General features: G+C 44.3%; 1 protein-coding gene across 1 annotated transcript in view; it reads right to left on the bottom strand.

Annotated features, from left to right (window-relative positions):
* TOP1 (DNA topoisomerase I) overlaps positions 1-25,721 on the bottom strand; it is a 62,213-nt gene that overhangs the window by 26,616 nt on the left and 9,876 nt on the right. Inside the window, exon 3 of the mRNA XM_072350196.1 lies at positions 7,892-7,994. Coding sequence (XP_072206297.1) covers positions 7,892-7,994 — 103 coding nt within the window. The remainder of the gene's footprint in view (positions 1-7,891; positions 7,995-25,721) is intronic.

The following is a 25,721-nucleotide window of genomic DNA, read 5'->3' as shown; positions in this document are numbered from 1 at the left end:
GTACTGAATTACACAAACATGAAAAGGCCGGTGGCACTCTAGAAATCCTTGCAGGCACACAGCACATGTTGGCTGTGAGTGAAGATTCAACAACTGCAGACTATTCTTACCCAGCAGATCGTGTTATGCACACTGCGTGATCAACACATGCGAGTACGTACAGAACATCCCGACACTGGATCTCAGACACCCAGGGGATGCCCCTGCTGCTCTTGCTCAGATCTCACATCCCAGTTTCTCTATCCTGTTCATCACTATCTCCAAGGCTCAAAATACCCATTTCATTTTCTTTTGCATCAGCTAGATTCACTGGGCACCTGAAAGCATGAAACCCCACGTGTGTGATTAATCATTTTTATATTTAGTGAAATCTAAAAATCCTAAGTTGCTACCTTGTTCTGTTATCCATATGTAAGATAGGCACCTCATCTGCTGAAGACTGAAGTTTTTCTGTTACAAAGTTCATCATATACATATATTACATATACATAATACACATACAAAAAAACCACAGCAACCCCAAGAACAAACACACACAGCTGAGATCCATTTTATTCTCTGCAAGTCTGTCTGTGTCTGCTTTCCTACGCTTTCTTGTTCTTATTTGGTATTTAAATTCTACCTGCAATAACATGTTTTACTGAGACAACAATTTGCACCTCCAAAGCACGGCATACGCTGCCATCAATGGAGTTGGCTCTCTAAGGTAGGGTTCATCATGGTGCCTGTTCCTTGGGAGTTCAGAATAGCAAGAAAAGAAGAAAAAGCTTAAGCTTTTACAACCATACTCTTTCTTAGAGATAGCTTTCAGTATGAGCATTGTGAGGTACACAAAGTTACTGAAACAGATTGTCATTTATTAATCTACATCTGCAAAGCTAAGTCTGAAAAAGGCAGAAAAGCCCATTGGCCTAGAGAAGAGGCAACAGCTTTTGTATGTGCTGAATGCTTACACATATGCTGGAAGGAAAAATTGCTAAAAGCTTCTTGCTTATATAGAAACCCAGACGATATTCCTTATTGGAACAGCTACCATTGGCCAGCACTGGGGTCAGAATCAATGAGTTTGGATTCCTGAGGCAGCTTTATATTCATTAAAAAAGAAATCACAAGATCATCCTTCCTCTTCCCTTGGCAGCCAGCAGTAGCATTTCTCACTGAAGCACCATGGGCTCAGATAACCCAAGATAAGTCAGTCTCTCATTTCACTCTGCAGTTCATTTTCAAAACAGCTGGTACTGGTGACTTGTCCCGAGGTCTTGGCTTGTTGGTCCCGGTACGCGATGATGAAATTCCCCACATAAACATCTGATTTAGAAACACTGATAATAAAGACCTCAACAAGCAATCCTGAGAAAATGTACTTATTTCTCTCCAAAAGCAAGGCGAGTTTCTCACGTATTAACTTCAGCCAGCAGCTGAACAGTTGTGATGTTTCAGTTGGCTGAGACACCCAGGCGAGCCTCCGGGAGAACACAATTTAACCACCACACTACTCTGAAAAGCAGAGGGCAACGGGATGCCATCATCCCTGACCTGAGGAAGAGGTTTCAGCCATCCATCAGAAGCTATTTCCAGACATTCCCAATGCTATTATTAGGAGGCATTGGGAACAGTTCAATGATCAGAAGTCCGACTTCTTTGCAAATTCAAAATTGGAGGAAAAATAGGCTTTTCTTTAAGAAGCAGAACAACGAAACAGAAAGGGCTCATAGACCACGTGTGCCCAGGTATTTTTATCCCAAATCCACTTTTGAAAGCTCTGTGAATCCTTCACTGTCATTGATGCACATGCCCCTCTGCTGAAAACCCAGCCTGAAGTCACTGAAGTAGGACAGCAAAGCCCCTGCTAGATGGAGGCAAACTTCACTGCAAGTCAGCTTGACTAGAGAACACGTGGGAACACGTGGATCCTAACAAAGCTGCCCCCAACCTGCTTTAGAAACATTCAGGCCCACTGAGAAAACAAGAACTTCCTTTGCACTCAGACCTTTACAGCTGAACCACAGTGCTCCGAGACGCACAGCTCTGACAGTACTTAATGCTGACAACCATTTATTTGTTTTTATTACAAGACACAGCTGAGTAGGATACCATACCAATACAGGCAGAACTACATCATCCAGAGCAATCTCCCGGTGCTGGCTCAGTTCAAACAAAGGCCAGATAAGCAGTAACGCTTCTCCTAGGGCCCTGCAGCCCTTTTGCATGCTTACTGCCTTCCATTGAGTGCTTTAGTGTGAACCAAGGGCATCTGAAGGCTTTGGGGAGGGCTCAGGCTGAAGCACAAAGGCAATCAATGCAACAGAAGCAACCATTTCCCCTGGAAGCATAGCTGTATTTCCCAGCAAGGGGGCCTGCAGGAGAGGGAATGTGGGGAGGGGAGGGGGGAAAGCAGGCACCTGGCAGCAGCTGCTCAGGCTCCTCTCACACTGGAAAGTAACAAGTGGAAAGAGCTGCAGATGTGCAGATCACAGCTTCCTTCTTCAAACCGCCACAGCTTTGCCATAATTTAACAGTGCATTCTTCAGGTGCCATTTATGCGTGTTAATAATCCCTTCCCAGGCCCTTTCCATTCCAGCTTCAAAATCACAAGCTGGGAAGGACGCTTTATCTGAAGTGTCTCTTATTTCCCCTCTCTCATTTTCTCAGCTGTAATTAGCTTGTGCCTGGGAATCTGCTACAAGCGAGCATCAGAGCCGGCTGCAAGCTGAGCTCTGCTTGCCTACCCGCTAACTGCTACAACGCAACTGAAGCGTAAAATAAAAAGGAAGCTGTGATTTTAGCTAAATCTAAGAACACAATAGGGACAAAGCGTAGGTTACGCAGCCCATGTCTGCCTTGACGTAGTACGGCACTAATGGAAAAAACGTGATCATCCACAAACGCATACCGAGGAAGGGCTGACCGTGCAGGGAGCATTTCAGAACCAGAAGGCACCCCACTGAAGGACAAGGTTTCAGCTGGCTTGCAGAATTTCACGCTCGCTGTTAGTGGGTTATCATACAGTATTACAGGGTACGAACACATGAGCCTCAGTGGTTCTGATGGGGTTTCAGCAATATAATTAAAAAAAAAACAAACCACCCTGAAACTGCTCCTCCCAGAGTTAAACAGGGTCTTTCCTCCAGAGCTCACAGATAACAGATCAAGCCTTCAGCGAGGGGAACAAGATAAAAAGCTGGGTTAACGACTAGCTGATAACACTGGGAAACAGAACGCTATGAGCACACTGAGGCACGCACTGGAATCAGACCATCAAACCAAGCAAAGATTTTTATTTCTAGCAGGCGCATTAGAAAATTGATCAAGGTCAACTGAGTGCTTCAACGTGGAAGAAACACAAAGACACACACCGGGGGCAGGGTACTGAGATCCTCTCTAAAATGGCTTTTTCAGGTCAGATATCTCTGCCTCTCCATGCCCCGAATACACAGATCTTAGCAGATAGGGATCATGTAATAAATCAATCAGGAGGTGCAAGATGTCAGAACTGAAATTTACCATCATTCTCCACCTAGCAAGCATTTGGGATCTGTTTTTCCTAGCAAAACCATAAAACACAGAGATGCCAGTGAAGATCAGGTCTATAAATCCCTTCTGCTCCATGCTTCTGTTCACCTCAAGCTGTGATCACAAGAGATTTAGTAAGCAGAGAGAATATGCAATCTGACGGAGGGTGTTTTCCTGCAGCAGAGATGCCCGTCACACTGACAAGAGGGATCAGTGCTGCAGGAGCAGCCGCTGCACTCCCATTCACTGTCACAGCCATTTCTGCACCGTGCAGCCCACTGGCAGCCCACACTGTGCACAAAGCCCAAGACACAGAGCAGAAAGACACTCGTTACTGCCAATGTTTCTAAGCCAATCTCTAACAAGCCTTGGTTTCAAAGGGCCCATTACTTCATTATTTTACAGCCTCCTTGTTGGAAAGGCTCGTCTCCCAGAGATCAGAAACTTACTGCCACATCACACTTAGTTTGTTTTATTTCATTTTTAACTACTGACATTTGTATTTGATAAGTGTGTATAAGATCTTCCTTTGGAGATCAGGAAATAAAGGGCTGAGAGAAGGAATGAAAGGAAACTATTTGTTTGATGTGGATTTACACTTTGATAAGGATTTTTCTTAAACAGACTTTACATTTTCTTTCTTTGAGGGGTGACCAAGAAGAGCTGTGCCATAGGAATGTTCTCTCCCCATTTACTACAGCTGCAAAAGAGTAGTTAAAACACAGAACTGTCATCTTGTGAGTGGGAGAGGAGGAAAGCAAGAAGGAAAATAAAGAAGCTCCACATACCAGTCCACACATTCCTGCCACATGAAATCAAGATTATCTATTTTAGATATTTCTGAGACTTATCTTGGCAGTTTAGATCCTTCCTTCCAAGTCTGTATACAGGAAACATTCGTTCTCCTGCAGAGCAGTCTTTCTGCCTTCCTGACGCAGGCTTTACTTTAGAAGCTTTAAGTACAGGGCAGCAGATTAAATTGTCAAATTATTATAGACGGATAAAAAATGTTCTGCTCCAGGCACACCCAGGCCATGCTCCAGGTTTATACAACATGCAGAGCAATGCTGTGCTCCTTAGAATGCAGCGAGGAGTCTCTTCACACCCTGCATAACATATCAGAGGTACCAACCCAGGTTTCTCCTGAAAAATGGCTTGGATTTCTGCTAAATCACAGTTCAACCTCTTTAAGAACCAGAAGACATACAGAATGCTTCTTGCACTAACAAAGCAGCTTTTTAGGATTCTTACCAGCAGGGCAAAGCCTCAGAGCCAAACAACCACTGTGTGCTCACCTGCTCTTCTTCTGTGCTGCTTTCCCCACAAAGAAATAACCCCCACTCCAACTGCTGGTAAAATTAAAAGTGATAAAAACAGCAAAGTGATTGAGAATCCACTTAAGGTGCCCAGTGCAACCTGTTTGCTTAGCAGTAAGAGTCATGGATGCTTGGCAGCCACTCAAGTGATTCATAACCATTTCACACCAGTTACATTGTCATGGAGGCTTTCCTAAAACCCAGACTTCTCACTGTGTCTTAGCTGCATCCAGGCAAGTGGTCTGTTACAGTGACTGCAGTGACAGCCCCATAACTGCAGTTCATAGCACAAGTAAGCCCAGGAGGAGTTTCAGGATGGCTGACACTGGTTTTTGCCTCTTCCAAATTCACATTCTGTTTAACCACAGGAGTTTTTATCAGGTTGAAACTCCTCATTTTTATCAAAGGCAGGAACTCTGTTCACATGCTGGTGCACATTCAGCACACCTCAGTCCTTTCCCACTGTGCCAAGTCACTCAGCAGTGTGCCATGCCATCCCTGGGGTCTCACCCTGCATATGAACACCCAGCAGCTGCCAGACCACAGGAACACACTGCATTCAGAACCTTCCCACCACTCTGCTCCATGTAATTAATTCCCAGCTCACGACAGACCTGCCTCCTCCTCCACCAGTATGCAGTGAGCTGCTGGGCTATCTCCTTCTCAAGACAATTGCTACCTAAATCTTATACCTTACAGGCACACCTTGGTATTTATAGAATTACATGAATGACAGCTGAATCAAAAGATTTGGGGAAGAAGTGCTTACATTTTAATTATGAGTCAGTTATTTCTGACAGGTTTGTTAGAAGTCAGCTGGGTTTACACAGCAAGCAGCCACATACCTCGTGCATGACTGAGCACGAATGGGGCAGTGCAGACTGTAGAGGACTCCTGAAGGAGGGATCCAATGCGAGCACTGCACACATGGCTGTGTACATTATCTTCCCTGAATGACATCTTCAGGGCTGCATATTTCATGATTCAGCAGTATGATACAGTCACCTTTGAGGTGTTGGTTTAAAAGGCAGAAAATACTACAGTAAAATGCTACAGTAAATATTTGGAAGCTCTGCGCTCAGCATGGGGAACTGTCCCACCTCATGTAGGGTGGCTGAAGAGCAGAGCAATGTCATAGCCTCTCCCCAGAACATGCCCTGAAGCACAACTCTGCACATAAGTGCAGCAGCCATGCGATCTACATAGCTTCATGCTTTTATGTAAGGAAAAAAATACATTATGTTGTGCGCAAAGAACAAATCAATACTTAAAAGATAAATGAAAATATCTGGAAGCTTTATGTACAGTATCTAGAAAAAGTGCTCCCTTTCTTACAGGGATTTCAAGGCAACACTGTAGGGAGGAAGGAATTACTTCAAGATAAAGAACGTTTACATATCTCATGGCAAAGCTACAACTTACACAAAAGATTAGCCTTTTCATTGCTTTGATACTTATTTACACAATGAACACTGGGCAGCTTTGAATTACAAACCATATGCACTCAGTAAAAAATATTTCTTCTAGTTAAAAATATCTTTCTACCTCCCACACAAATAAAGCCAAATCATTAATGAGTTCTGGAAATTTAAAGTCTGTGCTTACACTACTCCTTACAAAAGAATGTATTTTGCTAGGATTGTAAGAGAATGGTTTCCAAGTAAAGCAATAAAGCCTTGGAACAGCGAGGCAAAGTCGGTACTGGGGTGCATGCTTGAGAAATCAGAAAAATGAGAAATAAGGCAATACAGATACGTCAGCAGAGTGCAAACAACACATCCAAAGCATGCAGTCTTTGCCATGAAAATCAGTAAATGCTGAGAATTATTTGCTTAGACTCTTCCTCCCCCCCAAATCAACTATTTATTTGAAAAAAGAAAAAGAAAAGAAAAAACGAAACTGCTTTTGGAACAGCAAAGTTGTGTAATGTTTCTACAAGGTCACAGAAAGCAAAGTGCGACCCCAATGAAAGAAACCCACTGCTCAGTAAGGACTCATTTTTCCCACCTTTCTTAACAGAAATGGTTAATCCAGTCTTTTATTTTAGTTTACTGTTATCACAGTTGCACAGCCATTAGCTAATAACATCTGCCTGGCCATAACACAAACACCGTCTGCCAGTTAAAGTGTTACAGCAGAAAATTACCCTCCAGTGACTGACCTGCAAATACGCAATGCAGACTTCGTGGCACTTGAGTGTCAGGAGGTACAAGTAGGAAAGCTTTCCTGAGTAACACTGTGTGTGTGACGCTCACCCCGTGCTGTGTCACAGCAGCTCACTGAGGACAGAGCTGCATGCCCTGGTTCTTGCAGTTCAGCACCTACACACTGTTACCAACCGGCCTGCTGCATCCACCTCCAGGACCGTACCACTGTGACAAACGTTGATACTCAGTGTGGGTGGTATTGCTGTTGACTTTCACACAACAGGTTCCCCAGGCAGTGGGGGTGGAGCTACCATTCAGAGCAGACAAATCAGCCGGCAATCCTTGCACACCTACCATCTAACCCAGATGGGACGTGCTCAGAATGCCTGACAAACATACAGGCTGCCCCACAACATCACCTCATAGTGCTGACATCTTCAGCCACTGCAGGACAAGGCCAAGGGATATGTCATCGCTCTGGGGACCATCTTTCCAGCTACTGCTAGCTATTGGGAAGCTGAACAGTCACATCAGATTCCACAAGCTAAAACAATGGGGTTTATTTAAACCAACACTCGTTAAAGCTCCAAATTTCTGACAAACAATTGGAAACACACAAAGGATTACAAGCAGTATTCATCAATCTTCTTGAAGATGGGGTTAAACTAACTTTCAACACCATCAGTCACACTAAGCTACAATAATCTTTCATACACAAGCATTGGCTAAAATTTGCAAGATGCACAAACTTCAGCCACCCATACAGAAAGGCGTGCAATGAAATGTCAGGCTTTAATCACCTACACTCATAAACCACATTCAAAATGTAGCAGTTCCATACTCATCACAACGATTCTAAAGCTGCACGAGCAACTGTGTTTTAGCCTGGGAGGACTCGGTCAGTTTTTTCCTCACCTATTACTGTGCTTGGACTTTTCCCGGTCTTTTTCCTTGTCCTTCTTGTGCTCTTTGTGCCGGTGTTCTCGGTCTTTGTGTTTATCTTTGTGTTTGTGAGAATCTGCAAGCAGAGAGGCAAAAAAAAATATCAATTAAGGAATGAAGGTGGGAGAAAACTCCGTGCCTCCCTCACAAACCTCTGTGTTTTCCCCCACCCCCTTCCACTGTTCTGTCAGATTCCAAATTTCTAACAAAAATTTTCACTTTCAGAGGTCCTAAATGGATTCATTGTTCCTGCAGGACAAGTTAATTTACCTTGGCAATGGTTGCATTTATACCATCTTTAGTTCAGTGATCTTTAAATGCTTTACAGACCCTGAGGAAAAGCAACCTAGTTTGTTACATAGTTAAGCATGGAAGGTGGGAATCCTAGCTTGCATGACAGTCAGTACTTCACCCCAAATATAACATAAGGATACAGAAACAGAGCATGGAACTGAAACGTAGGCTTGTTGGATCCCAAAACATAGACCATTTCCATAAGTACCTAGTCTAGATCAAGCACCCTCCCATTAAAACCTCAGCCCTCCCCCTACTCCCTCCCATTAAAATCTTATTCTTAGACCCATGTGGCATGACAGACACACAGCACGGGAGAGGGGGAGAAATGAAGGAAGAGGAAAAGAAGGGAGAAAGAACAACAGACCAAGAATGCTCTCTTTGTTCTCCCCTCTAGCAGGGACACTTACCTCCCTCCAGCAACAGACTCAAGACAGTTCAATGCAAGAGCTGTAATGAGCAGGTGCTGCTGGAACCCCCTACGCAGGTTAGGACTGCTCCAATTTAAGTGACACGTCAGAAGGGGGAGGATGGCACTCAAGTGTACACGAACACTGCAATTTTAGCAGTGTCAGTTTTACTCTGAGCAATGCTTTCCACCCTCAGCAACAACTGCACTGTACAGTAAACAACAAAGTCCTTTTATAGCACCAAAAAAAAGTGAAGATCCACCAAAGCAAAACAGTAACAGAGTTTGAATTTTAACTTTAACATTTTTCAATGTTTACGAGCGTTTTTCAGGCCCATAAAGGCTCTTTATAAGCAGATCAGGAAGGAGCTGAGGTTGATCAAGCACCTCAAACCCACCCCAATAGGCTGCACTGATTTTGACAACTGCCTTCAGATAACAGTGGCAGCATTTCCACCACAGATCTCAGATGTAAGGTACTGAAGACTAATTAATTGGAAAGGTGTTAACGTGCTCCTAAAAAGGCTGCATCCTCACACCAATAGAAGGAAACTGCAAGACAAAGGTTGTGCAAATTCCACCACCACAAGGGAACAGCATCCCCCGCCTCTCAGTTTTTTGCCACCAATTCATTTTTTTCCTCCTTAACCAACACCAGCTCTTATAACTGCAATACATTCAGCTGGTTTTAGCACAGACAGAACCCTGTTCACACTGCCACACAATATAACCAGCTGTTTCCCTAACTTCAGGTATTGCTGTCAGACACCTACAGCCCTGCAGCACAAACCAACACACCAGTGCTGATGGTGAAGCCTCCTGCAACTTCCCTTGATCCTCCTGAACCTGGCAACACTTCTTAGTGCTTTAGTTTATACCGTACATACACTTGAATCTCAAGGTTGAGTTTTCTATATTTTGATATACAAGATCTGTGGAACATAACAGCATTACAGCACAAACTACTCAAGAGCTTCCCAAGTCCCCAGACAGGGGAATCTCTTACAGCAGGCTGGAGTTTTGCAGCCACCTCCAACAAACCACAGGACTGGACACCCACTCTGAGCTGTCAGGAAGCAATTCCTTGGTCGCCTTCTCCTTCCCACCAGGACAACACACATTTTGCTGGCACAAGTGTTTTTGCAGCGTATTTCACACTTTGGACTCTGCAGTTCAGCAGTAGCTGGGAGCTCAGGCTGTTTGCCTGGGTTTAATTCCACACGGTACTCACCCGTTCCTAAAGCAGTGGCCGAAGCAAACAGCCATCTATTGATGCTTGATGAATAACTGCTAGCAAAACCCATCATGATGCTATATAAAGACACAGGCATTTTTTAACACACTCACTTGTTAAGGAAGCACACACCAACAGAGTCATTTTCTTTTTTTCTTACCAACCAACTGATGGAAAATATGTGCAATTGTTCAATGCTATTGTTTGCTTTAGACATTATTGGTTGTTGAGGTTTTTGGTTTTTTTGCAAAACACTGCAGAATGGAAGCCTTTAACCTTCACCTCCAGTCACCCTTCTGACTGACTGCTGCTTTCCAGCTGAAATTTCTATTTGCTATCAAGAAGTACTTCTAGGCCATACCCTGGAAACACCGGAGCCCAACATCTCAGTCCTCTGTTCTGCTCACAACAGCTCACTACTTGCAGGCAACAGAAGCCCAGTACAGAAGTGAAGACCACACCAGTTACACCAGTGGTGCCTGATGACATTTCTCTGCCCAGCTTTCCACCACTCACTGCTGATACCCCGCAGAAAGGCCCCTGGTGGGGGTGCTGGGGATAAAGGGCAGGGAGAGTGCTTAGGGAATAGGAGGGGGTGTGTGTATAGCCTGGAAAGCAGAAGGGAAAAGCTGGCAGGAGAGCTTTGGTCTGTACACAGTCAGCACTGGGCACAGACTTGGCCTCTCAGCAGAGTGAACACTTCAAAACTCCACACACTGCCACCCAGACACATCTCCTAAGAATTAAATTACTCTGCAAGATTTGCTCGGTACTCACTCAGCAGTGTTGCTTTCTGACGTAATGCCATCAGGTAGGTTAAGACTGAACTTCAAAAGCTTTCATTAAATAATCTCGAGCTGACATATGATCGTCACCAGAAGGCATTAAAGCTCTCAAACCTTTTTTTTTCTTTTCTCTTTTTTAGTGTTGAGCCACATGTAGCTCAGGAGATGAACTGCTAAACAGAGGGACAGCACTTTTTTTTTGGCATGTCTCAGGAGATTTTTGTTCAGGCTGATGTTGTCTAGCAGACCAAATTGATGGTGATCTGGTGGCTGACAAAACGAGTTTGGTCATTTCCCCCCAGCCCGTGGGACAACATCCTCTGCACGGTCACAAAGGCAACAGAAAAGTGAATTTGGAATGACTTTAAGACACCATAGGGAATCTCACACCAAACCTCATCAGCACACAAGGAACAGAAGTATTTGTAACTGCTGCCCATGGCCTATCTTCTCTGATCTATGTATTTACATATGAATTCCTAGAAGGACCTCTCAGCCTCCAGTAACACTCCCAGCTTTCAGCTGACTCAGCTGACTAGATCCAGCCTTATTTGAGCTGCTGAGGTCAGACACTCACACATACATTTGTTTCCTGCCTTTTATGCCTTCTCCTCCCAGTGCTAAACAAGGAGATAAACACTGCTATTTCTCCAGGAGCATTAGGAGACTTCACTATCCACTGCGAGCAAAGTTCAAACCCCAATGGGCCTGTGTGACATTCAGAGGATGGCAGAACTGAGCATGTTGCCAGCACCAAGGTTACAGCAGGGACAGGGGTTACACTTGCCAGGCAAGGCTCCATCTCCTCAAGGCTCTCCCTTCAGTATCTGCTAACCCAAACAGAGTTTGGCATCTCCTCTGTTCGCAGAGCCTGATGTCTCTGGCACTGTGTCTGGCAGTCAGCACAGCCTGGTGTGTCTCCAACAGCTTACCAGAGTCTTGTCCTATTCCTGCCTTCCTCTCTGCACCTCCAGCAACCACGAGCAGCTCTGCATTTTTGTACGCTGATTCATCTTCGGACTCTGTTTAATTACAAGGACAGCCGAGTTAAGGATGGGAAATTTTAAGCACTTTTGGTCTGTGGCCCTGTTCTCCCCACAGAGGTCTCCAGGGAAAGGCTGAGTCATAACCCTATTTGCAATACTTGTATGCACAGCATTACTCCAACGATGCAGTTTCACTCTTTATCCAGGATCAGGGCGCTGTAAAAAGCTCAGCAGTTCCTGTGACGAGTACAAGGACAGTAAACACTCCCTGAGCCTCCTCCTTCGGGCAGAGCCTGCCCCAGTGCCCTGCTCCCAGAACCCAGCTATATGGAATTACACACAACTCGTATGAAAAATTCATTTGCTTTCAAAATCCTTTTGAGCACCCCTCTCCCCCAGTAAAGATTACTTACAGATCAAGGGGAGCAGGTCTGCTCCCTCCATTAATATTTCAGTTTGCACGGCAACTTTTCTAATCAAACCCTGCAGCCAGCAATAGGATCTGGGAGAGCACTGCAGGCACACAGCACAAGGCTGTGCAGACACCATTGGATCCCACTCCCACCCGTCTCCCATTCTGTCCCGTCTTCCTCAGTTTGCTTTAGAATCATCTTTTTAAGCACTGAGAAAAGGATGAGCAACAGCCCAGTCCGCCTAATTTCTCCTAAATCAAGTGAAATAGCAGGCAAATTAACACCTGATAACCCCAATTCCTGACCACCAGGAGCTATTCCAGATAAATCTATTCGCCTTCTGTATTTGCTGCAGTTGGGTTCACATTCTTGTATGCTTTTGTAGGCACAACTTGAACACAGTGATTTACGAGCATACAGGCAGGTTTCTGCCAGAAGTCTTTGCCCTTTTGCTGCATATTGCTAAGTCTTAGGGATAAGGATTCTGTGCAATTTACTTTCTGGTTCCAACAATACCCCAATTGTTTCTCTTATTAGACAGCCTAGAAATACCCCAGCTGCTGTATTCTGTCTGTCCTAAGCATCACCTCAACGTGTCCCTTTGCTGATGTTCAGAACGGCAATTTAAACTTACTTGATTCTTGGGTCTGAAATCTGCATCCAAATCAGAAGACACAGGATAAGAAAATTATTGTAATACCATCTAAAAACTGTTTCTAATCACTTGTTACACCCACAACACTTTTGCTTTAGCTAAGGGGTTCCATTTCTGTGCTAAGCCCGCTGCCCCAATATTAGCTACTGCTTACAAGAGAAGCATACAAGCTTTGAAGAGTTTTTCAGAATCACTGCTCTGTTTGAGTGCTGTGTGCTTCCTCTTACTGCTGCATTCACCCACCCTGAACCTGAGTAACAGCAAGAAATCCTTCCCCATCCCAACAGAGGACGTTTTGTGTAACCAGTAGGGTGACTGCATGCATGCATCTTTTCAGCCTCTCCTCTAGAAAGCAGAATTAAGTCTCAAAGGCTTCTCCAGTTCCGCTGCTAAATTATGCAGCTGAGGGGGAGATAAGTCAGTAACGCTGGATTGGGTTCAAGAACTGGTTGAGTTCAAACCTTCTCCTGAGCTGTCCTGTCATCTGAGCAATGGTACTCGCTGTGCAGCTCAAACACCTCGCTCCTGGACCACACAACTACAGTACTTTTACAGTTTAAGCTGATTTCCTTCTCACCTCTTGGGACATGAAAGCAAAGCACAAAGACCCTGCATGAGTCCAGTGAAACAATTTCACAGGTTTTTCTCCTCCCTCACATGCTCTTCTTGAAAGCAGCCACCATAGAAGTGCAGATCGGAAGAAGACCTCTTCACTTTCAAGTATTTCCAGTCACGTTCTACCATTTATTTTGACAAATCTTATTAGGGATTTTATTTCCTATATATGGGGAATAAAAACTGTTAAATTTGTTAAGGTTCTAGTGCTGAAACGATGCCTAGAAGAGCTGTGAATCTTCAAACACGTGAATGCAGCTCAAGGTATCCAAAACACGCTTCGTATCCCTGGCAAAGAACACACTTTTGCCTCAGACATCCGATCAAAGAGTTTAGTACTGGAGTACTTTCTACCATAAAGAGATTCCATTAGCAAGTAGAAAGATTGGAACAGTCAGTACCCAAGATCTTTAGCATGAACAGCAGTGCAGTTGGCAGGTGACCTAAACAAGCAGCAGTGAGTCCACATGTGTAAAGGTTGCTCTGTCAGGCTCTGGTTTGAGGCACAGAGGACTGAGATCCTCACTGTTGGATAGGCTATGGCTTTGGACAAGTGATCTGACTTTACATGTTTTAACAGCTTGAAAAGGCACATGCAGGAATTGTTCCTGACTGGTGAGAAAGAGGTTTAAATTCCACAGTACTTGCACTGCAGTTGCAGGAAGTCACAGTATGATCGTGCTGTTCCAGTAACTGATTACACTGTCTGTGGAGTTTGTTTAAATGGATTGCCATTGTTGTAGGAAAACCCGATAGGAAAACCTATTGGGCAGAAAACAAAACTGCACCCAGGTTTCAGGGACAACATCTATGTGCACCTAGAAGTCTCAGAAGCAAGAAACACACAGCCAGAAGGCACTGTACAGACAGCCAATAGTATTATGATGATATTCTGGAAGAAAAAGCCATAATCTAACAGACTACCCAGGTGAAACTGGACAAGTCGCTTACTGGCCTAATGGTCCTATTTACGCAACTACAGAATACACATAAAATGTTTATCCTGGAAAGGTATTGCAGGTCTGTTTGCTGTGCTGCCTAATTCCTCTTATAGCTGACTGCAAAAGTCCTGAAATGAAAGTGATTAACATGGGGAGGTCAGGATTGGAGTCTCTGTAACCATTAGGATAACTCTAACAGAAACAGTGCTTGGGGAAGCAATGTTTCCTAAGCATGACATTCTGTAAAGAAGCAGGACTTGGTGCCAAGATGAAACTGCAGGGATACCCAAGCAGACTGCTGGCCCTCTGCTTCATGAAGAGCTACACTTAATAGGACAGGCACAACTTTCAAAGCAATTTCACATCCAACCCTTTGCCGTGTGTGTTGAAAGACATTTCCACTATCAGCATTACTACAGACTGCAGCTCGCTGAGATTATCTTTTGTTGTGATGGTGGTTTTTTTTTTCCTTAAACACAAAAGTACCTGAACCTCAACTACTGACAGAGACAGCCTGTTCCAATTGTAAGCAGATATCAGAAAGCTATTTCTAAATCCTTAACCCCTCCTGAAGCCAAATTCAGATGAAGTACAATTGCTGTGCTATGGCTTCAGGCACAGCCCTGGGCCCAGTGCAGCAGCCCAGCCAGGCTGCCACTAACACTGAAGAAACAAACCTGTCCATGCCATCTCACTTCCCACCCCACAAAACAGAGCAAATCCCAAGTCTTCTATTTTGCTGCCAAGCATCTAAATCAGTTTTGACTGAGCACAAGAGCAGACAAAGCAGCACATGGTTAGGAAGCTTCAGATCCTCATAATTCATTTTCCAATCATGCAATGGAAGAAATAGAGGAAGAAAAGCATGAAAGCTTCACGAGAAGGGAGCCTGGAATAGTAGAACAGAATAAGCAAAGAGTTTATCCTTAGGCAGGAACTTCAGCAATAAAGCAAGATTTCAACATAGTGCATTCCTTCTTTTCCAAGGATTCAAATGCAGGAATATATCAACACTGAATAGATTGGAGACAACCTATTTCCCAGACAAAGAGCTGCTGCACCAACTCTCACACCCATGAAGGAGTCCAATGAGCAAACAGGGCTGGGCCAGAACCACACCACACAGCACTAGTTCTGCTCTCCCAAAGCAAAAAGACTTTGGAAATCTGATGGAAAGAGTAAAGGCAGTGACCTCTCCATACTTCAACAGTTACTTAAGGCAAAAGATACCATACAGGCAGGAGATATTATAGCTTTTTCCTTAAAAGGGCTGTGTTGGGATACTTGGCTTACCCATAAGACAGACCCCTAAATTGCTGCATTCTTGGTTAATCTTGTAATCCAATAATAGATAAATTACTGAAGAAAAGTCTCTAGCCTTCCTCTGTCCTTCACATTACAAAATGACTGAGAAGTTCCACTTTCTCTCCAACAAAGCTTTATTACACAAAGCAAGGATCTCACGTGGATTTCTAAAATACCAAGTTTGCAAAACAAGATGAGCACGGCTTCTGCTTCACCGAAACCCCAGGGCAACATCAATCCAGGGGAGAAGGGTAAACAACATGACAGCAGTGTATCAGTATTTAATGCTGAAGTAATTGAGATAGCTGCGTGGTGTGATGACCTTATGCTACTATACTGAAAACATTTAGCAGACAAACCAACAGCAGCAAACCCAGTAACAGCCAGTGCTTCCCCACAGCCTCCTTCTGAAAGAGAATGTACATCCACAGAGCCCCATCCTGCTGTACATCTTACTCTCTGGCTAATAAGCACATAAAATCACTGCAAGAACAACTGCACTAGAAGACACTACACAGAGAACAAGACTGGGAAAGCCTTAAAAAGCATTAAAATATACGTTTGATCAGTACAGAAAGGCTAAATTAATAGCTGTCTCTTACACATGCCAAAGGGCTCCCGACTGAGAGGCAACAATGAAGTTCCAATCCATTATTTGCATTGGGAAAATAAATAAATAAATAGAATCAATGTAAACAGAAACGTGTGTTTCCAGGGATTCCCAAGATGTAAAACATTCTCCTGTAATTGCATAAATCAGAGAACAAAAGCCATTAGTACGTTTCCATTAACAAAGCAGAATAAAACAAGAGAGGCAAGTTAAGATTTTGGGAAACTGTCGGCATCAGTGTACAGCTTTAAAAGCCCCTGGCATGGAACAGATGAATGTCAAGCATGGTCTCTTATGAAAACAAGGTATGAAGCACACTAATGAACTTTACTCTTTAAGACTCTACTGATTTATGACAAGAAGTACTTTCTATAGCCTATTGCACTCAGAATTTGAGTACCTTGCAAATTAACACAGTCCTACCCTGCTGGGGTAGAAATGTTTTCAGCATGTTTTTCCTGTTGGTTTATGCATCTGTAGCCACATGCATAAACCTATGAACTGCACATACATCTTTAAAGCAGCAGCAAAACAGAACATGTGCTTTCACCTCAAGCTTCCAAAGCCATCACTCATCACATCTATGCACAGCAGAAGGATACAGCCAGGTAAGAACAGGAGAAAAACCACCCAGTGAGCACAATGGGACTCACAAGCACTCCAGGATACCAGGAATAAAGCCACATTGGAAGCATGTGCGAGTTACACAGTATACAGCGGCTTTGCTCCTAGCCCTTATCATGACCAGTTTACCTTGCAAAAGCATTAATTCTTCCTCCTCCCACCTCAGACCAGCCCAGAGTTACTTTTCAGGATCAGTGAAGGGGATCAAATGGGGAAAGCCAGCCAACTGTAGCAGCCAACGACCCATTTCTGTCAGCTCTGCATGCATTTGAGTATCCCAACCAGATCCTAAACATCAGCACCACCCCCAAAAGTTAAGAGTCAACAGAGGGCAGATACAGGCCCAAGCTTCATTTCCTTTCTAGTTTCAGAAGGCTCACTGTCATTACAAGCCAATCTGTGTTCCAGTCAGCTCACGGACATCTATACCAGACAGGCTCTGGAGGGGGGTGGGTAAATACTGCTGAGGAACACTTGAATGAGAACCAGCATCAGGAGAAAGATTTGCATCAGAAACAGAACTGCAGGCAGGTTCCCAATGGACTTCCTTGAGGTCCCCTAACACTGGATATTTTTCACTAGACCATCTAATCTCACATTTCTTCTAACTCACATCCATTTTCCTCCCCATTGTGTAAAATGTGGTTAACATTGCTGGCACAGCAGGAAGAGCAGCCATGGAGAAAGCCTGGACAATTGCATGCAGGTCAGCCTAGCAAGCAGGAGCACAGAACTAGCTTAAGATAATGACAGAAGGTAAAACTCCAGCCCATACAAATGGATAATGTGAGGGAGCCTAATCCCATTGCCTGGGTTTGAAAGCAAGAAATCTTCAGCGCATCAGTACAGGCTGCAGGGTGCTGTCACACACAGCCACCCCCATGGGGAGACAAAGAAGAGACATGGGGAGACAAAGGCAGCCTCATGGCACCACACAGACCAGAGGCTCAGGTCAGTGGGTGCTGGGAGCCTGGCCAGCCCCACACACCACCCAGCACTGTTCCAGGGATTGCAACACACAGCCCTGTTTAGACTGTGGAGTAATCATTGACTGCACAAGATAACCAGCCCATCCTGTGCTCCAATACAATTCAGAGCAAAATGGCTCACTTAATCCTTGTTTTCCTGCTAGCTAACCCTTTCCTCTTCTTGAGCAGGAATGCTCATCTTGCAATTGAAGCTGCAGAATTTTGGGGATGACATGTGGCTCCAGCAGTCCCCTCTCCAGGAGGATGTGCAAAGTCAGGACACACTGCTGCTCAGCCACACCACACACCTGCTGTCTGCACTGCATGTCCACAGCCTCCTTGGCAAAAAGGTGGAGCATCCCTGGGGCTCAAACCCTTCTGGTTCTGCCAGAGCTCAGAGAACCTTGTCCAGCCTGTGCTCTGCTGTCAGGTGAGAATCGAGAACAGAACTTACTCCTTCCTCGCTGGCACAGGCAGGTGGGTTCAATCATATTCTTGAGACTTTTCAGACAGAACAGCACAGGGAACAGCTTTAAGTGTTCCTTCAGGAGACCGGGTCAAGAGCAAAGCAAACCATTTGGTACAATCTGTGACAAACCCACAGTGCAGTCAGGAACTTGATGTACTGTGCTGCATTCACAGACTAAGCCAGTGCCCCCCCAGCAGAAGGCTTCTGTGCCTGCAACTGCTCCTCATGCCACCAACAGAAAGGTGCAAACACTATTTGGAATGCAAAGGCAAACAGCTGCAGAATGCAGCCAAACATCCAGAGCAGGTGAATCAGGAGAAAGAAAGGAGAAAACAAATTCCTAGTCCTTAGGGAGGATAATGGAAACTTCGGCTATATTGAAAAATAAGGAGATTCATCCCATTTTGGAGCAGAAGAAGAAAAATGTCAGCCCTAAAAACTGCATTAGGCAGCAGGAAAATAGCTGCGTTGTCAGGAATAATTACACTGCAAGCGATGTCAACTAGGAAAAATATTTTCTCTTGCTTGCTGTGTAAATAACTGGTAGTTTCGAGTTCCCTATGATGATGTTTTTAATGATTCCCTGAAATCCTGACGCTTCCTTGGCAAGAGCAGAGCCTACATATATCCCAGCACAGCAGCAGGATGGGGCTCAGTGTTGGTTCACCCATTCAGTCACTTTTCCCCATCCTGGGTCTGCCCACAGACCCACAAGTTTGACAATGCACAAGGCTGTACCTGATGAGCACTCCATACAGCTCCTACAGGCAGCACACCAGCTCCTCTAGAAGTCTTCAATTGAAGTCAATAGATAAGAAACGTTACTTTAAGTCACTGATTTTAATCTTGTTATGCATCTGTAAATCTGTTTATTCTGCTAAATCCAGGTCAAGTCTCACTGCTGGCAGCTGTGAAGTCACACGGATGCAGATAACTGAATGCAGAATGTAACCTCTTATTGCAGTTCAATATGCATAATGAACTCCTGGCTTCGATTAAAGCAGCTCCTCACTCCCCCCTCCCCTCCCCTTTTTCTGAATGGTTTTCATTTCTGGCTGGAAATCAAAATTTTACTGAATTCAGAACTAACATTTTCACATTACATTACACACAAAACTCACATCTGCCTTGAATGACTTAGGAACAGGAAAAAAAACATTTACTTAATTTGTTTTGCATGTGAAGCCTATTAAAAGGAGAGAAGCATAATCCCCAGGAACCCTGGAGAACCAACTGCTTCTTCTCACCTTGATTCCTCCCTTTTCCTATGCAGAGATAACTAGGTGTGAAACTGAGCTTACTTTTCTCAGCTCTTGAACAGCTTCCACTACCACAGTGGCTAAATGAGCTGTTTAAACTGAAGGAAACATGCTGCAGGTGCAACCATCACAAGCTGGTTCATCACCGCTCTTAAATGTGTGTGCTTATCTAACGACGTGCATCACACAGAGGTTCTGCTTCACAACCACTGCAACAAGACCACACTCTTCAGGTTTTCTGAACACTAATGCTAACATAGTTAAGTACTTTAAGTCGGTTGGTGAGGCTTGGAAAGATGCTTGAGGAATCCTAAGCTACCAAAGCACCCGATAGTTTGTTATTCCTGGTTAATGTGATCTGAAATGAGAACACAAAATGGTGCAGCTGATTTGCAGCAGTGTTCCTAAAGAAATAAAATAGATTTGTTTTTTGCACCTGCTGCTCTGTTGGCAGAAATAGGCACAGGAAGCAAGGACAAGAGCAAAGCATATTTACAAGCTAATCATTTATTCCTGAATGAATCAATTAGAAGGTATGGGGAAAGATTTTTAAAATGTTTCTTGATTGCCAACCTTATTTCTGTTGGCACAGATTTATTTTTTTTAAGGTTTATAATGAATCTTATTAGAGCTCAACCCACACACCTGGTACAGCTTCATTAAGGACTGGTGCCATTGCTGGCTGCAGGAATGCAGCAGGTCACTCCCAGGCAGGCACAGAAGAAGCTGGTTTTGTCCTCCTGCCCTTCCCTGCCCTCCTCAGCCTTCAGGCCTGTGTGTACCCATAGACACGGCACTGCAGCATGGCTCACGCTCCTACAGCAGGTCCTGCTGTCCCCAGAGGAGCACAGCAGCCCCAGGGCCTGCCGCACCTGCAGCTCTGAAACACACTTCAATGTGCCTGAGCTGACAAGTGCTCCGGCAATGCCATTCCCAAGTTTTATGGTACATGAGTTTAGTTTTGACCTTGGATCTTTCACAATTCACAGTGATGTTACTTCCTGTGTTCTAGGCTCCAGCAGATCAGAAGAAAACTCCCTGTTTTTCCTGTGATCACAACTGTGACCCGTGATCAGCTTTGCTTGATACTATCAGATGTAAAAAGGCACTGGTACTGCAACACCAGAGCCTTAAGCCTTTATTAATGCATAGCAGTAGCATTAAGTAAAGCCTGTGAGAAAATTACATGATGAGTACTCCTAATAAGCTAAGAATGAATATGAAAAACCTATGCTGAAAACATCCACCAATGGCAAGAGATATTTAACTACACATTCCATCCCCGAAACCACATGGAAATATCAAAACATCCCTGGAGATAAAGCTGTAATCAAATAGAAAATTAAATTAGCAGGATTAACAGCAACATCTCACTTTTAGTAATGATGTACTGAGCACCCTGCACCAGCTGAGGATAGTGCTAAGTCAAACCTGGTTTCTTAAGGACATTGGTTTGCACTCCAAAAGGCAAAGCAGTTCAGTAGTCACTGCTCAAATACTACAAGTGTATCTGTGAACAGAGAAATTGTTCAAAGGTTTTCATGCGGGACTTTAAAGCACGCAACAGTTTCCTGGTGATTAAAACAAAAACCAAGATACAGTGACCACAGAGGCAAGGAATACTAGAACCTTAGTAGCACTTCACAGTAAGACAGCTATTCAGTTAGAAAAACTGCATCTGTGAATGCAGAAAGAATCCACACAAGTAAAACAAGGAAGCAATTTGCTCAATCATCGCATGCCCAAAAATCTAACTTCGCCACAGGTAAGTGCGCAGTTACATCAGCATTTGCTTGATCATGGAGTGTGTTAGAAGGTGCTTTATAAGCTCTAAGCACATCTGCATACAAGACTTACTCTGGTTTAACAAAGTGCAGGAATACATTTGCTGTAACCAACAGGGAAGAACTATAAGACTCCTGGTAGACTAAGATAACCTGACAATCTACTTCCATGCTGATGTCTTTTGTAAGAGTATCAATCTCTACTGGCAATGTGATTTCAACTTCATTCTCTATATACTTAGAAACACTCAGAGCACAGGACTTGCTAGATCATGTACCAATAGTTAGCAAAGCACTACTAACAGGTACACTGCTTGGTTCCTTGGGAATGATGGGAAGGAGGTGGAACAGAGTTAAGAAATTATACATGGGATTAAGAACTGAGCAAACACCACTGACAATGCTGACTACGTGACAATGAATTCAGAACACAAAGGTCAGGTCCATGAGACACCTTCTTGGTGCCACATCCGATGCCACAGATCTGCATTCTTCCTAAAGCCCTCGTGGAGGCTCAGAGCAAAGCCCTTCTGAATATCAGACCGGACAAAGTGAAAACTAGCAGAACACTTACCTTTTCAGCTACGAAACAACCAGAAGAAAATGCCACTACAGTTGTCTGTAGAGCATGGACCACAAAAATATTCCTACTTTTTGTGATGCTGGGGAAGAGCAATTGAAGTGAGCACTTTGACTGCGTTCTCCTACTGAACTAATTGCCAAAGACTAATTCCAGAACTCTGCTGAGATTAAACTGTCAATACACACCATAAGGCACTGCAAAAAACTCAGCTCAGAAGAAGTCTAAGAGCATTTTTATTATCGTTCCATTCAAAAAAGTTAATATTTGCCATGTGCCAGTTAGCAGACTTCTTCCTTGGGACTTCTCTATGAAAATGAAACTGAATGAAACTCCAGCTCAACTGCCCTCTCAGAACAAACTTGCTGGTGTGATAAAAGAAGACTCTTTGAACTGCATGCTAACAAGCTCCCCCAAGGATTTAAGGTCTCATAGTCTGGGTTAGAGACTGAGCATAAGGCTGCTGTGCCTGGCAGACAGACGGGTGGGGTGTTTACAAAAAGGCAGAAAAACATAAGAACTTGAAAACAACCTAATTCTGACACGAACAAACAAGGATCACATCTGTTTTGAACCCTGCCTGTTTGCTGGCAACACAGCTACAGGGGATTCATTTCACAAAACAACACTCACAGCTTCATTCTCTATAAAGGACTTGATTTTAAAACACACTCTGAGTGCAGCACATCAAGCCCCTGTAAACTTGTCGATCCTTCAGGAACGTGACCTCGGGTTATTGTTGTTTCTCATCCTAAGCCAGCACACAATGAGCCAAGCCTAAGCACAGATCAGCTCCTGGCAGACCCAGCCCACCTTCTGAACCACCAGCTATCCCTGCTGCCAGACACAACGTCACCTGTTTGCGAAACTGCATGCAGACAGTTTCAGCTGGCTTGCAAAGACAACAGCAGCAGCTTCAAACAAAACTCTATCAGACTCCTGAAAAAAAAACAAATAAGTGTTGCATAGGATGAATACTGTAAGGTGTGTTAGTATGTGCAGGAAAACATTTTAAAATGGGGCCATGGTTCAACAGCACATTCCCTTTTCCTCTGCACACTCAAGCTGATGCTTTGACAGCTATGCACAGGGATGCCATAAGCTGGAGATTACACAGCATGGTCAAACACATCTGCAACAGACCTGGGCAGGAGGGAAGGGGCACGACATGGGAGGCACTGCTCAAAAAGCTTAGGAGCAATAGCTTCACGCCTTCATTTATGAAACAAGAAACTGGTGGACCTATCAATCCAAGTACTTGTCTTCTGCATAAAACACAGCACAACAACTAGGGACAACCAGCTTACTGCCTGCTGACTGCTTTGCTCCATGCACTGCAAGACACGCTATAGGGGTCAGGGCAAATACAGCCACACTGCTGGACTCCCTTAAAACCAGACACTGAAGGCTAAAGAAAGCATTGAGTTCTAAGCCATGTTTTCTCTTCTTATCTATATAATTAAAGCTGTCTAAAACCCAAAAGGAAGCTTGTTTTAGATATAAGCGATGCTGAACAAGCCCACTTGATGATAAAAGAAAAGCTTAATTGTTTATGACAGCCATCAAACTCCAGAGAGAAGCACATTTTAAATTAGAAGACTGCATCCACTCATAAAAACAAGTATTTCAAGGACAGTTCTTACACTTCCCCTAATAAAGTACAGGTGACTTTATATCCATATCCACATATCCAGCCATAATACTGTGACTCAGACAAGATGTTAGCTCCTCAGGGAGGGTTCCTGCTTCTGGAGTAGGAAGAACACAAGAGGATGTAAGAAAACTAAAGAGGAAAAGGCTCTCAAAAAAAATAATACATTACCCACATTCATAAGCAAAGACGCGCTGGGCAGCTGAAAGGCTGTTTCAATCTGCTGGAAGAAGATGAAGTGACCCAAATGTCTCAGCAGCTCCAGGATGATGGCTGGCAGGAATCAGAGTTAACAGCACTGATATCCCAACTGATTTGTGCCGCTGTTTCCTTGCTAAAAATACAGCTCAAGACACTTGCATCAGGCCTGGGCAATAGCACAGGATCAGTGTCAGTTCTGCTAAGAGTTCATTTCCCACACTGTATTTCCCATCACACAAAAGCTGTCGTTGCCTCTGGATCTGGCAATTTCTGCCTGTGTGCTGGAACACAGCTCACACATTGCTTTCCTACCATGGGGAAGAACTCATGGCTCTCTGCTGTGCACCTCGAACATGTACTGTTAACAATTAAATCATAAACAACACTAAAACAATCAAGCACTGAGGAGGAAATGCCAGGAAGGAAGGCTTACTCTGATCCACACATGAAGGGGTTCAGTGTGCACGTGGAAGTGTTACAACAGACACAGCACATTTTAATAGCTTCATGACATTCTCAGCCCTCCAAAGAGGAGCAGGCAGCTTTTATTCCCCATCTGGTGGTCATTAACTCTGGAGTACAAACCTCAGACTACGTCATTAGTGCTGCTTCATCCCTCCATTTTGTACATGCTGCCTCTGTTGCAATGAATCACACTCCCAGATCCCTCTATAGCACTCCTGCTCCCAGCTTCCCAAACTGCCAGATTCAAATAGAGAGCGCTTGTCTAACCCGTAAGTGTACCTGCTTAGGCAAGTTCAAACCAGAACCTGCCCATCCTTGCTGTTTTATCTCTCCAGTAATTGATCTTACTCACACACTTGCTAGGATTCGCAAACTGGCAAGAGACATAATATGCTTTGTTGATGCTCTTCCTATTGCTCAAGGCAGAGTTAGCAGACACTCACACCAGCTGGCATGCATGGTGCATAAACGAACCTGAGAAGCACTCAGTGCCGGCACCCTGCACACACACCAGCCACTCATCTCACTGCTAGAACCCCAGCACTGTCACTAAAGAAACCAACATGCAACATTTTAGTACCTGTGAAATAATTCAGTACATATACATGTGTATGTGTGTACTGTATATAGAGGCTTTAGTTGCTGAGATGCATTCTGCATCTCAAAAAAATATTGCAACATAAGCTGCAGGCTTTTTTTCTTTGGACTGCCCATTCCCAACCACCTCAGTCCTCAGCTGGAGACAATTCAACATAAAAAACAGAAGCCCAGGTTGGAAATGAACCTTAGTCCCAGCCAGGCAGCTCGGTATCTATTCCTAGGGACACTCCCGCTCCGTTCATGCTCCTCCACCTCCCAGCTCAGCACAGTCCTCCCCCCACCCACTGCGCTGTCTATTTAAGCACTATGGCCTTAGGACAGCATAACAATGTATAGAACACAAAAGACATTAATCCCAGACACGGGGTCCACATGTAACAGAATGTCCCTCCCCAGAGCTTCCTGCCTCCGGCTTCAGAAGGGTCTTTTTCTGCATTCAGCCCTTCAAATTCACACAGTCGGACACAAAGCATGCACTGCTGGCAAAGCAGCACCACACAGAACCCAAAGCTGGAATAAGACCTGTCAGCTCATTCAGCCACCAAATACCCTGCATACCCACTGCAAGAAGACAGAGGAGGATGAGGACAACTCTCCTACCCGGCTATGGCATGTCCACACCATCTCCTTCCGCAATCCATGTGACAGCCTGGCCCCTGCCATCATTTCTTCTTTTCTCGTCATAGAAGTCTGCTTACAGACCACAAAAATAGAAGCCTGTCTCCTAGTTACGCTATTCTGACTCCAGAAATCCCTGTGTTTTGGTTAGAAGACCAAAGTTAGGAGATTCTCAACTCTATCTCCGGTTACTCCAAAATCCACAACAGACACTTACTGTACGTCAAAGGAAAACAGATGTTTACCATCTACTTTTTCCTCATCCTCTCCCCAGAAAGGTCTTCTTAGGCCACTTCAAACCACTTCTCCAAAACAAGAAACTGCAGCCTCAGAGGAA

Source organism: Excalfactoria chinensis, chromosome 15 (assembly GCF_039878825.1).
Source record: "Excalfactoria chinensis isolate bCotChi1 chromosome 15, bCotChi1.hap2, whole genome shotgun sequence".
Taxonomy (NCBI): Eukaryota; Metazoa; Chordata; class Aves; order Galliformes; family Phasianidae; genus Excalfactoria; species Excalfactoria chinensis.
The sequence above is the reverse complement of the archived record's forward strand: the minus strand, read 5'-3'. Positions and strand labels throughout refer to the sequence as shown.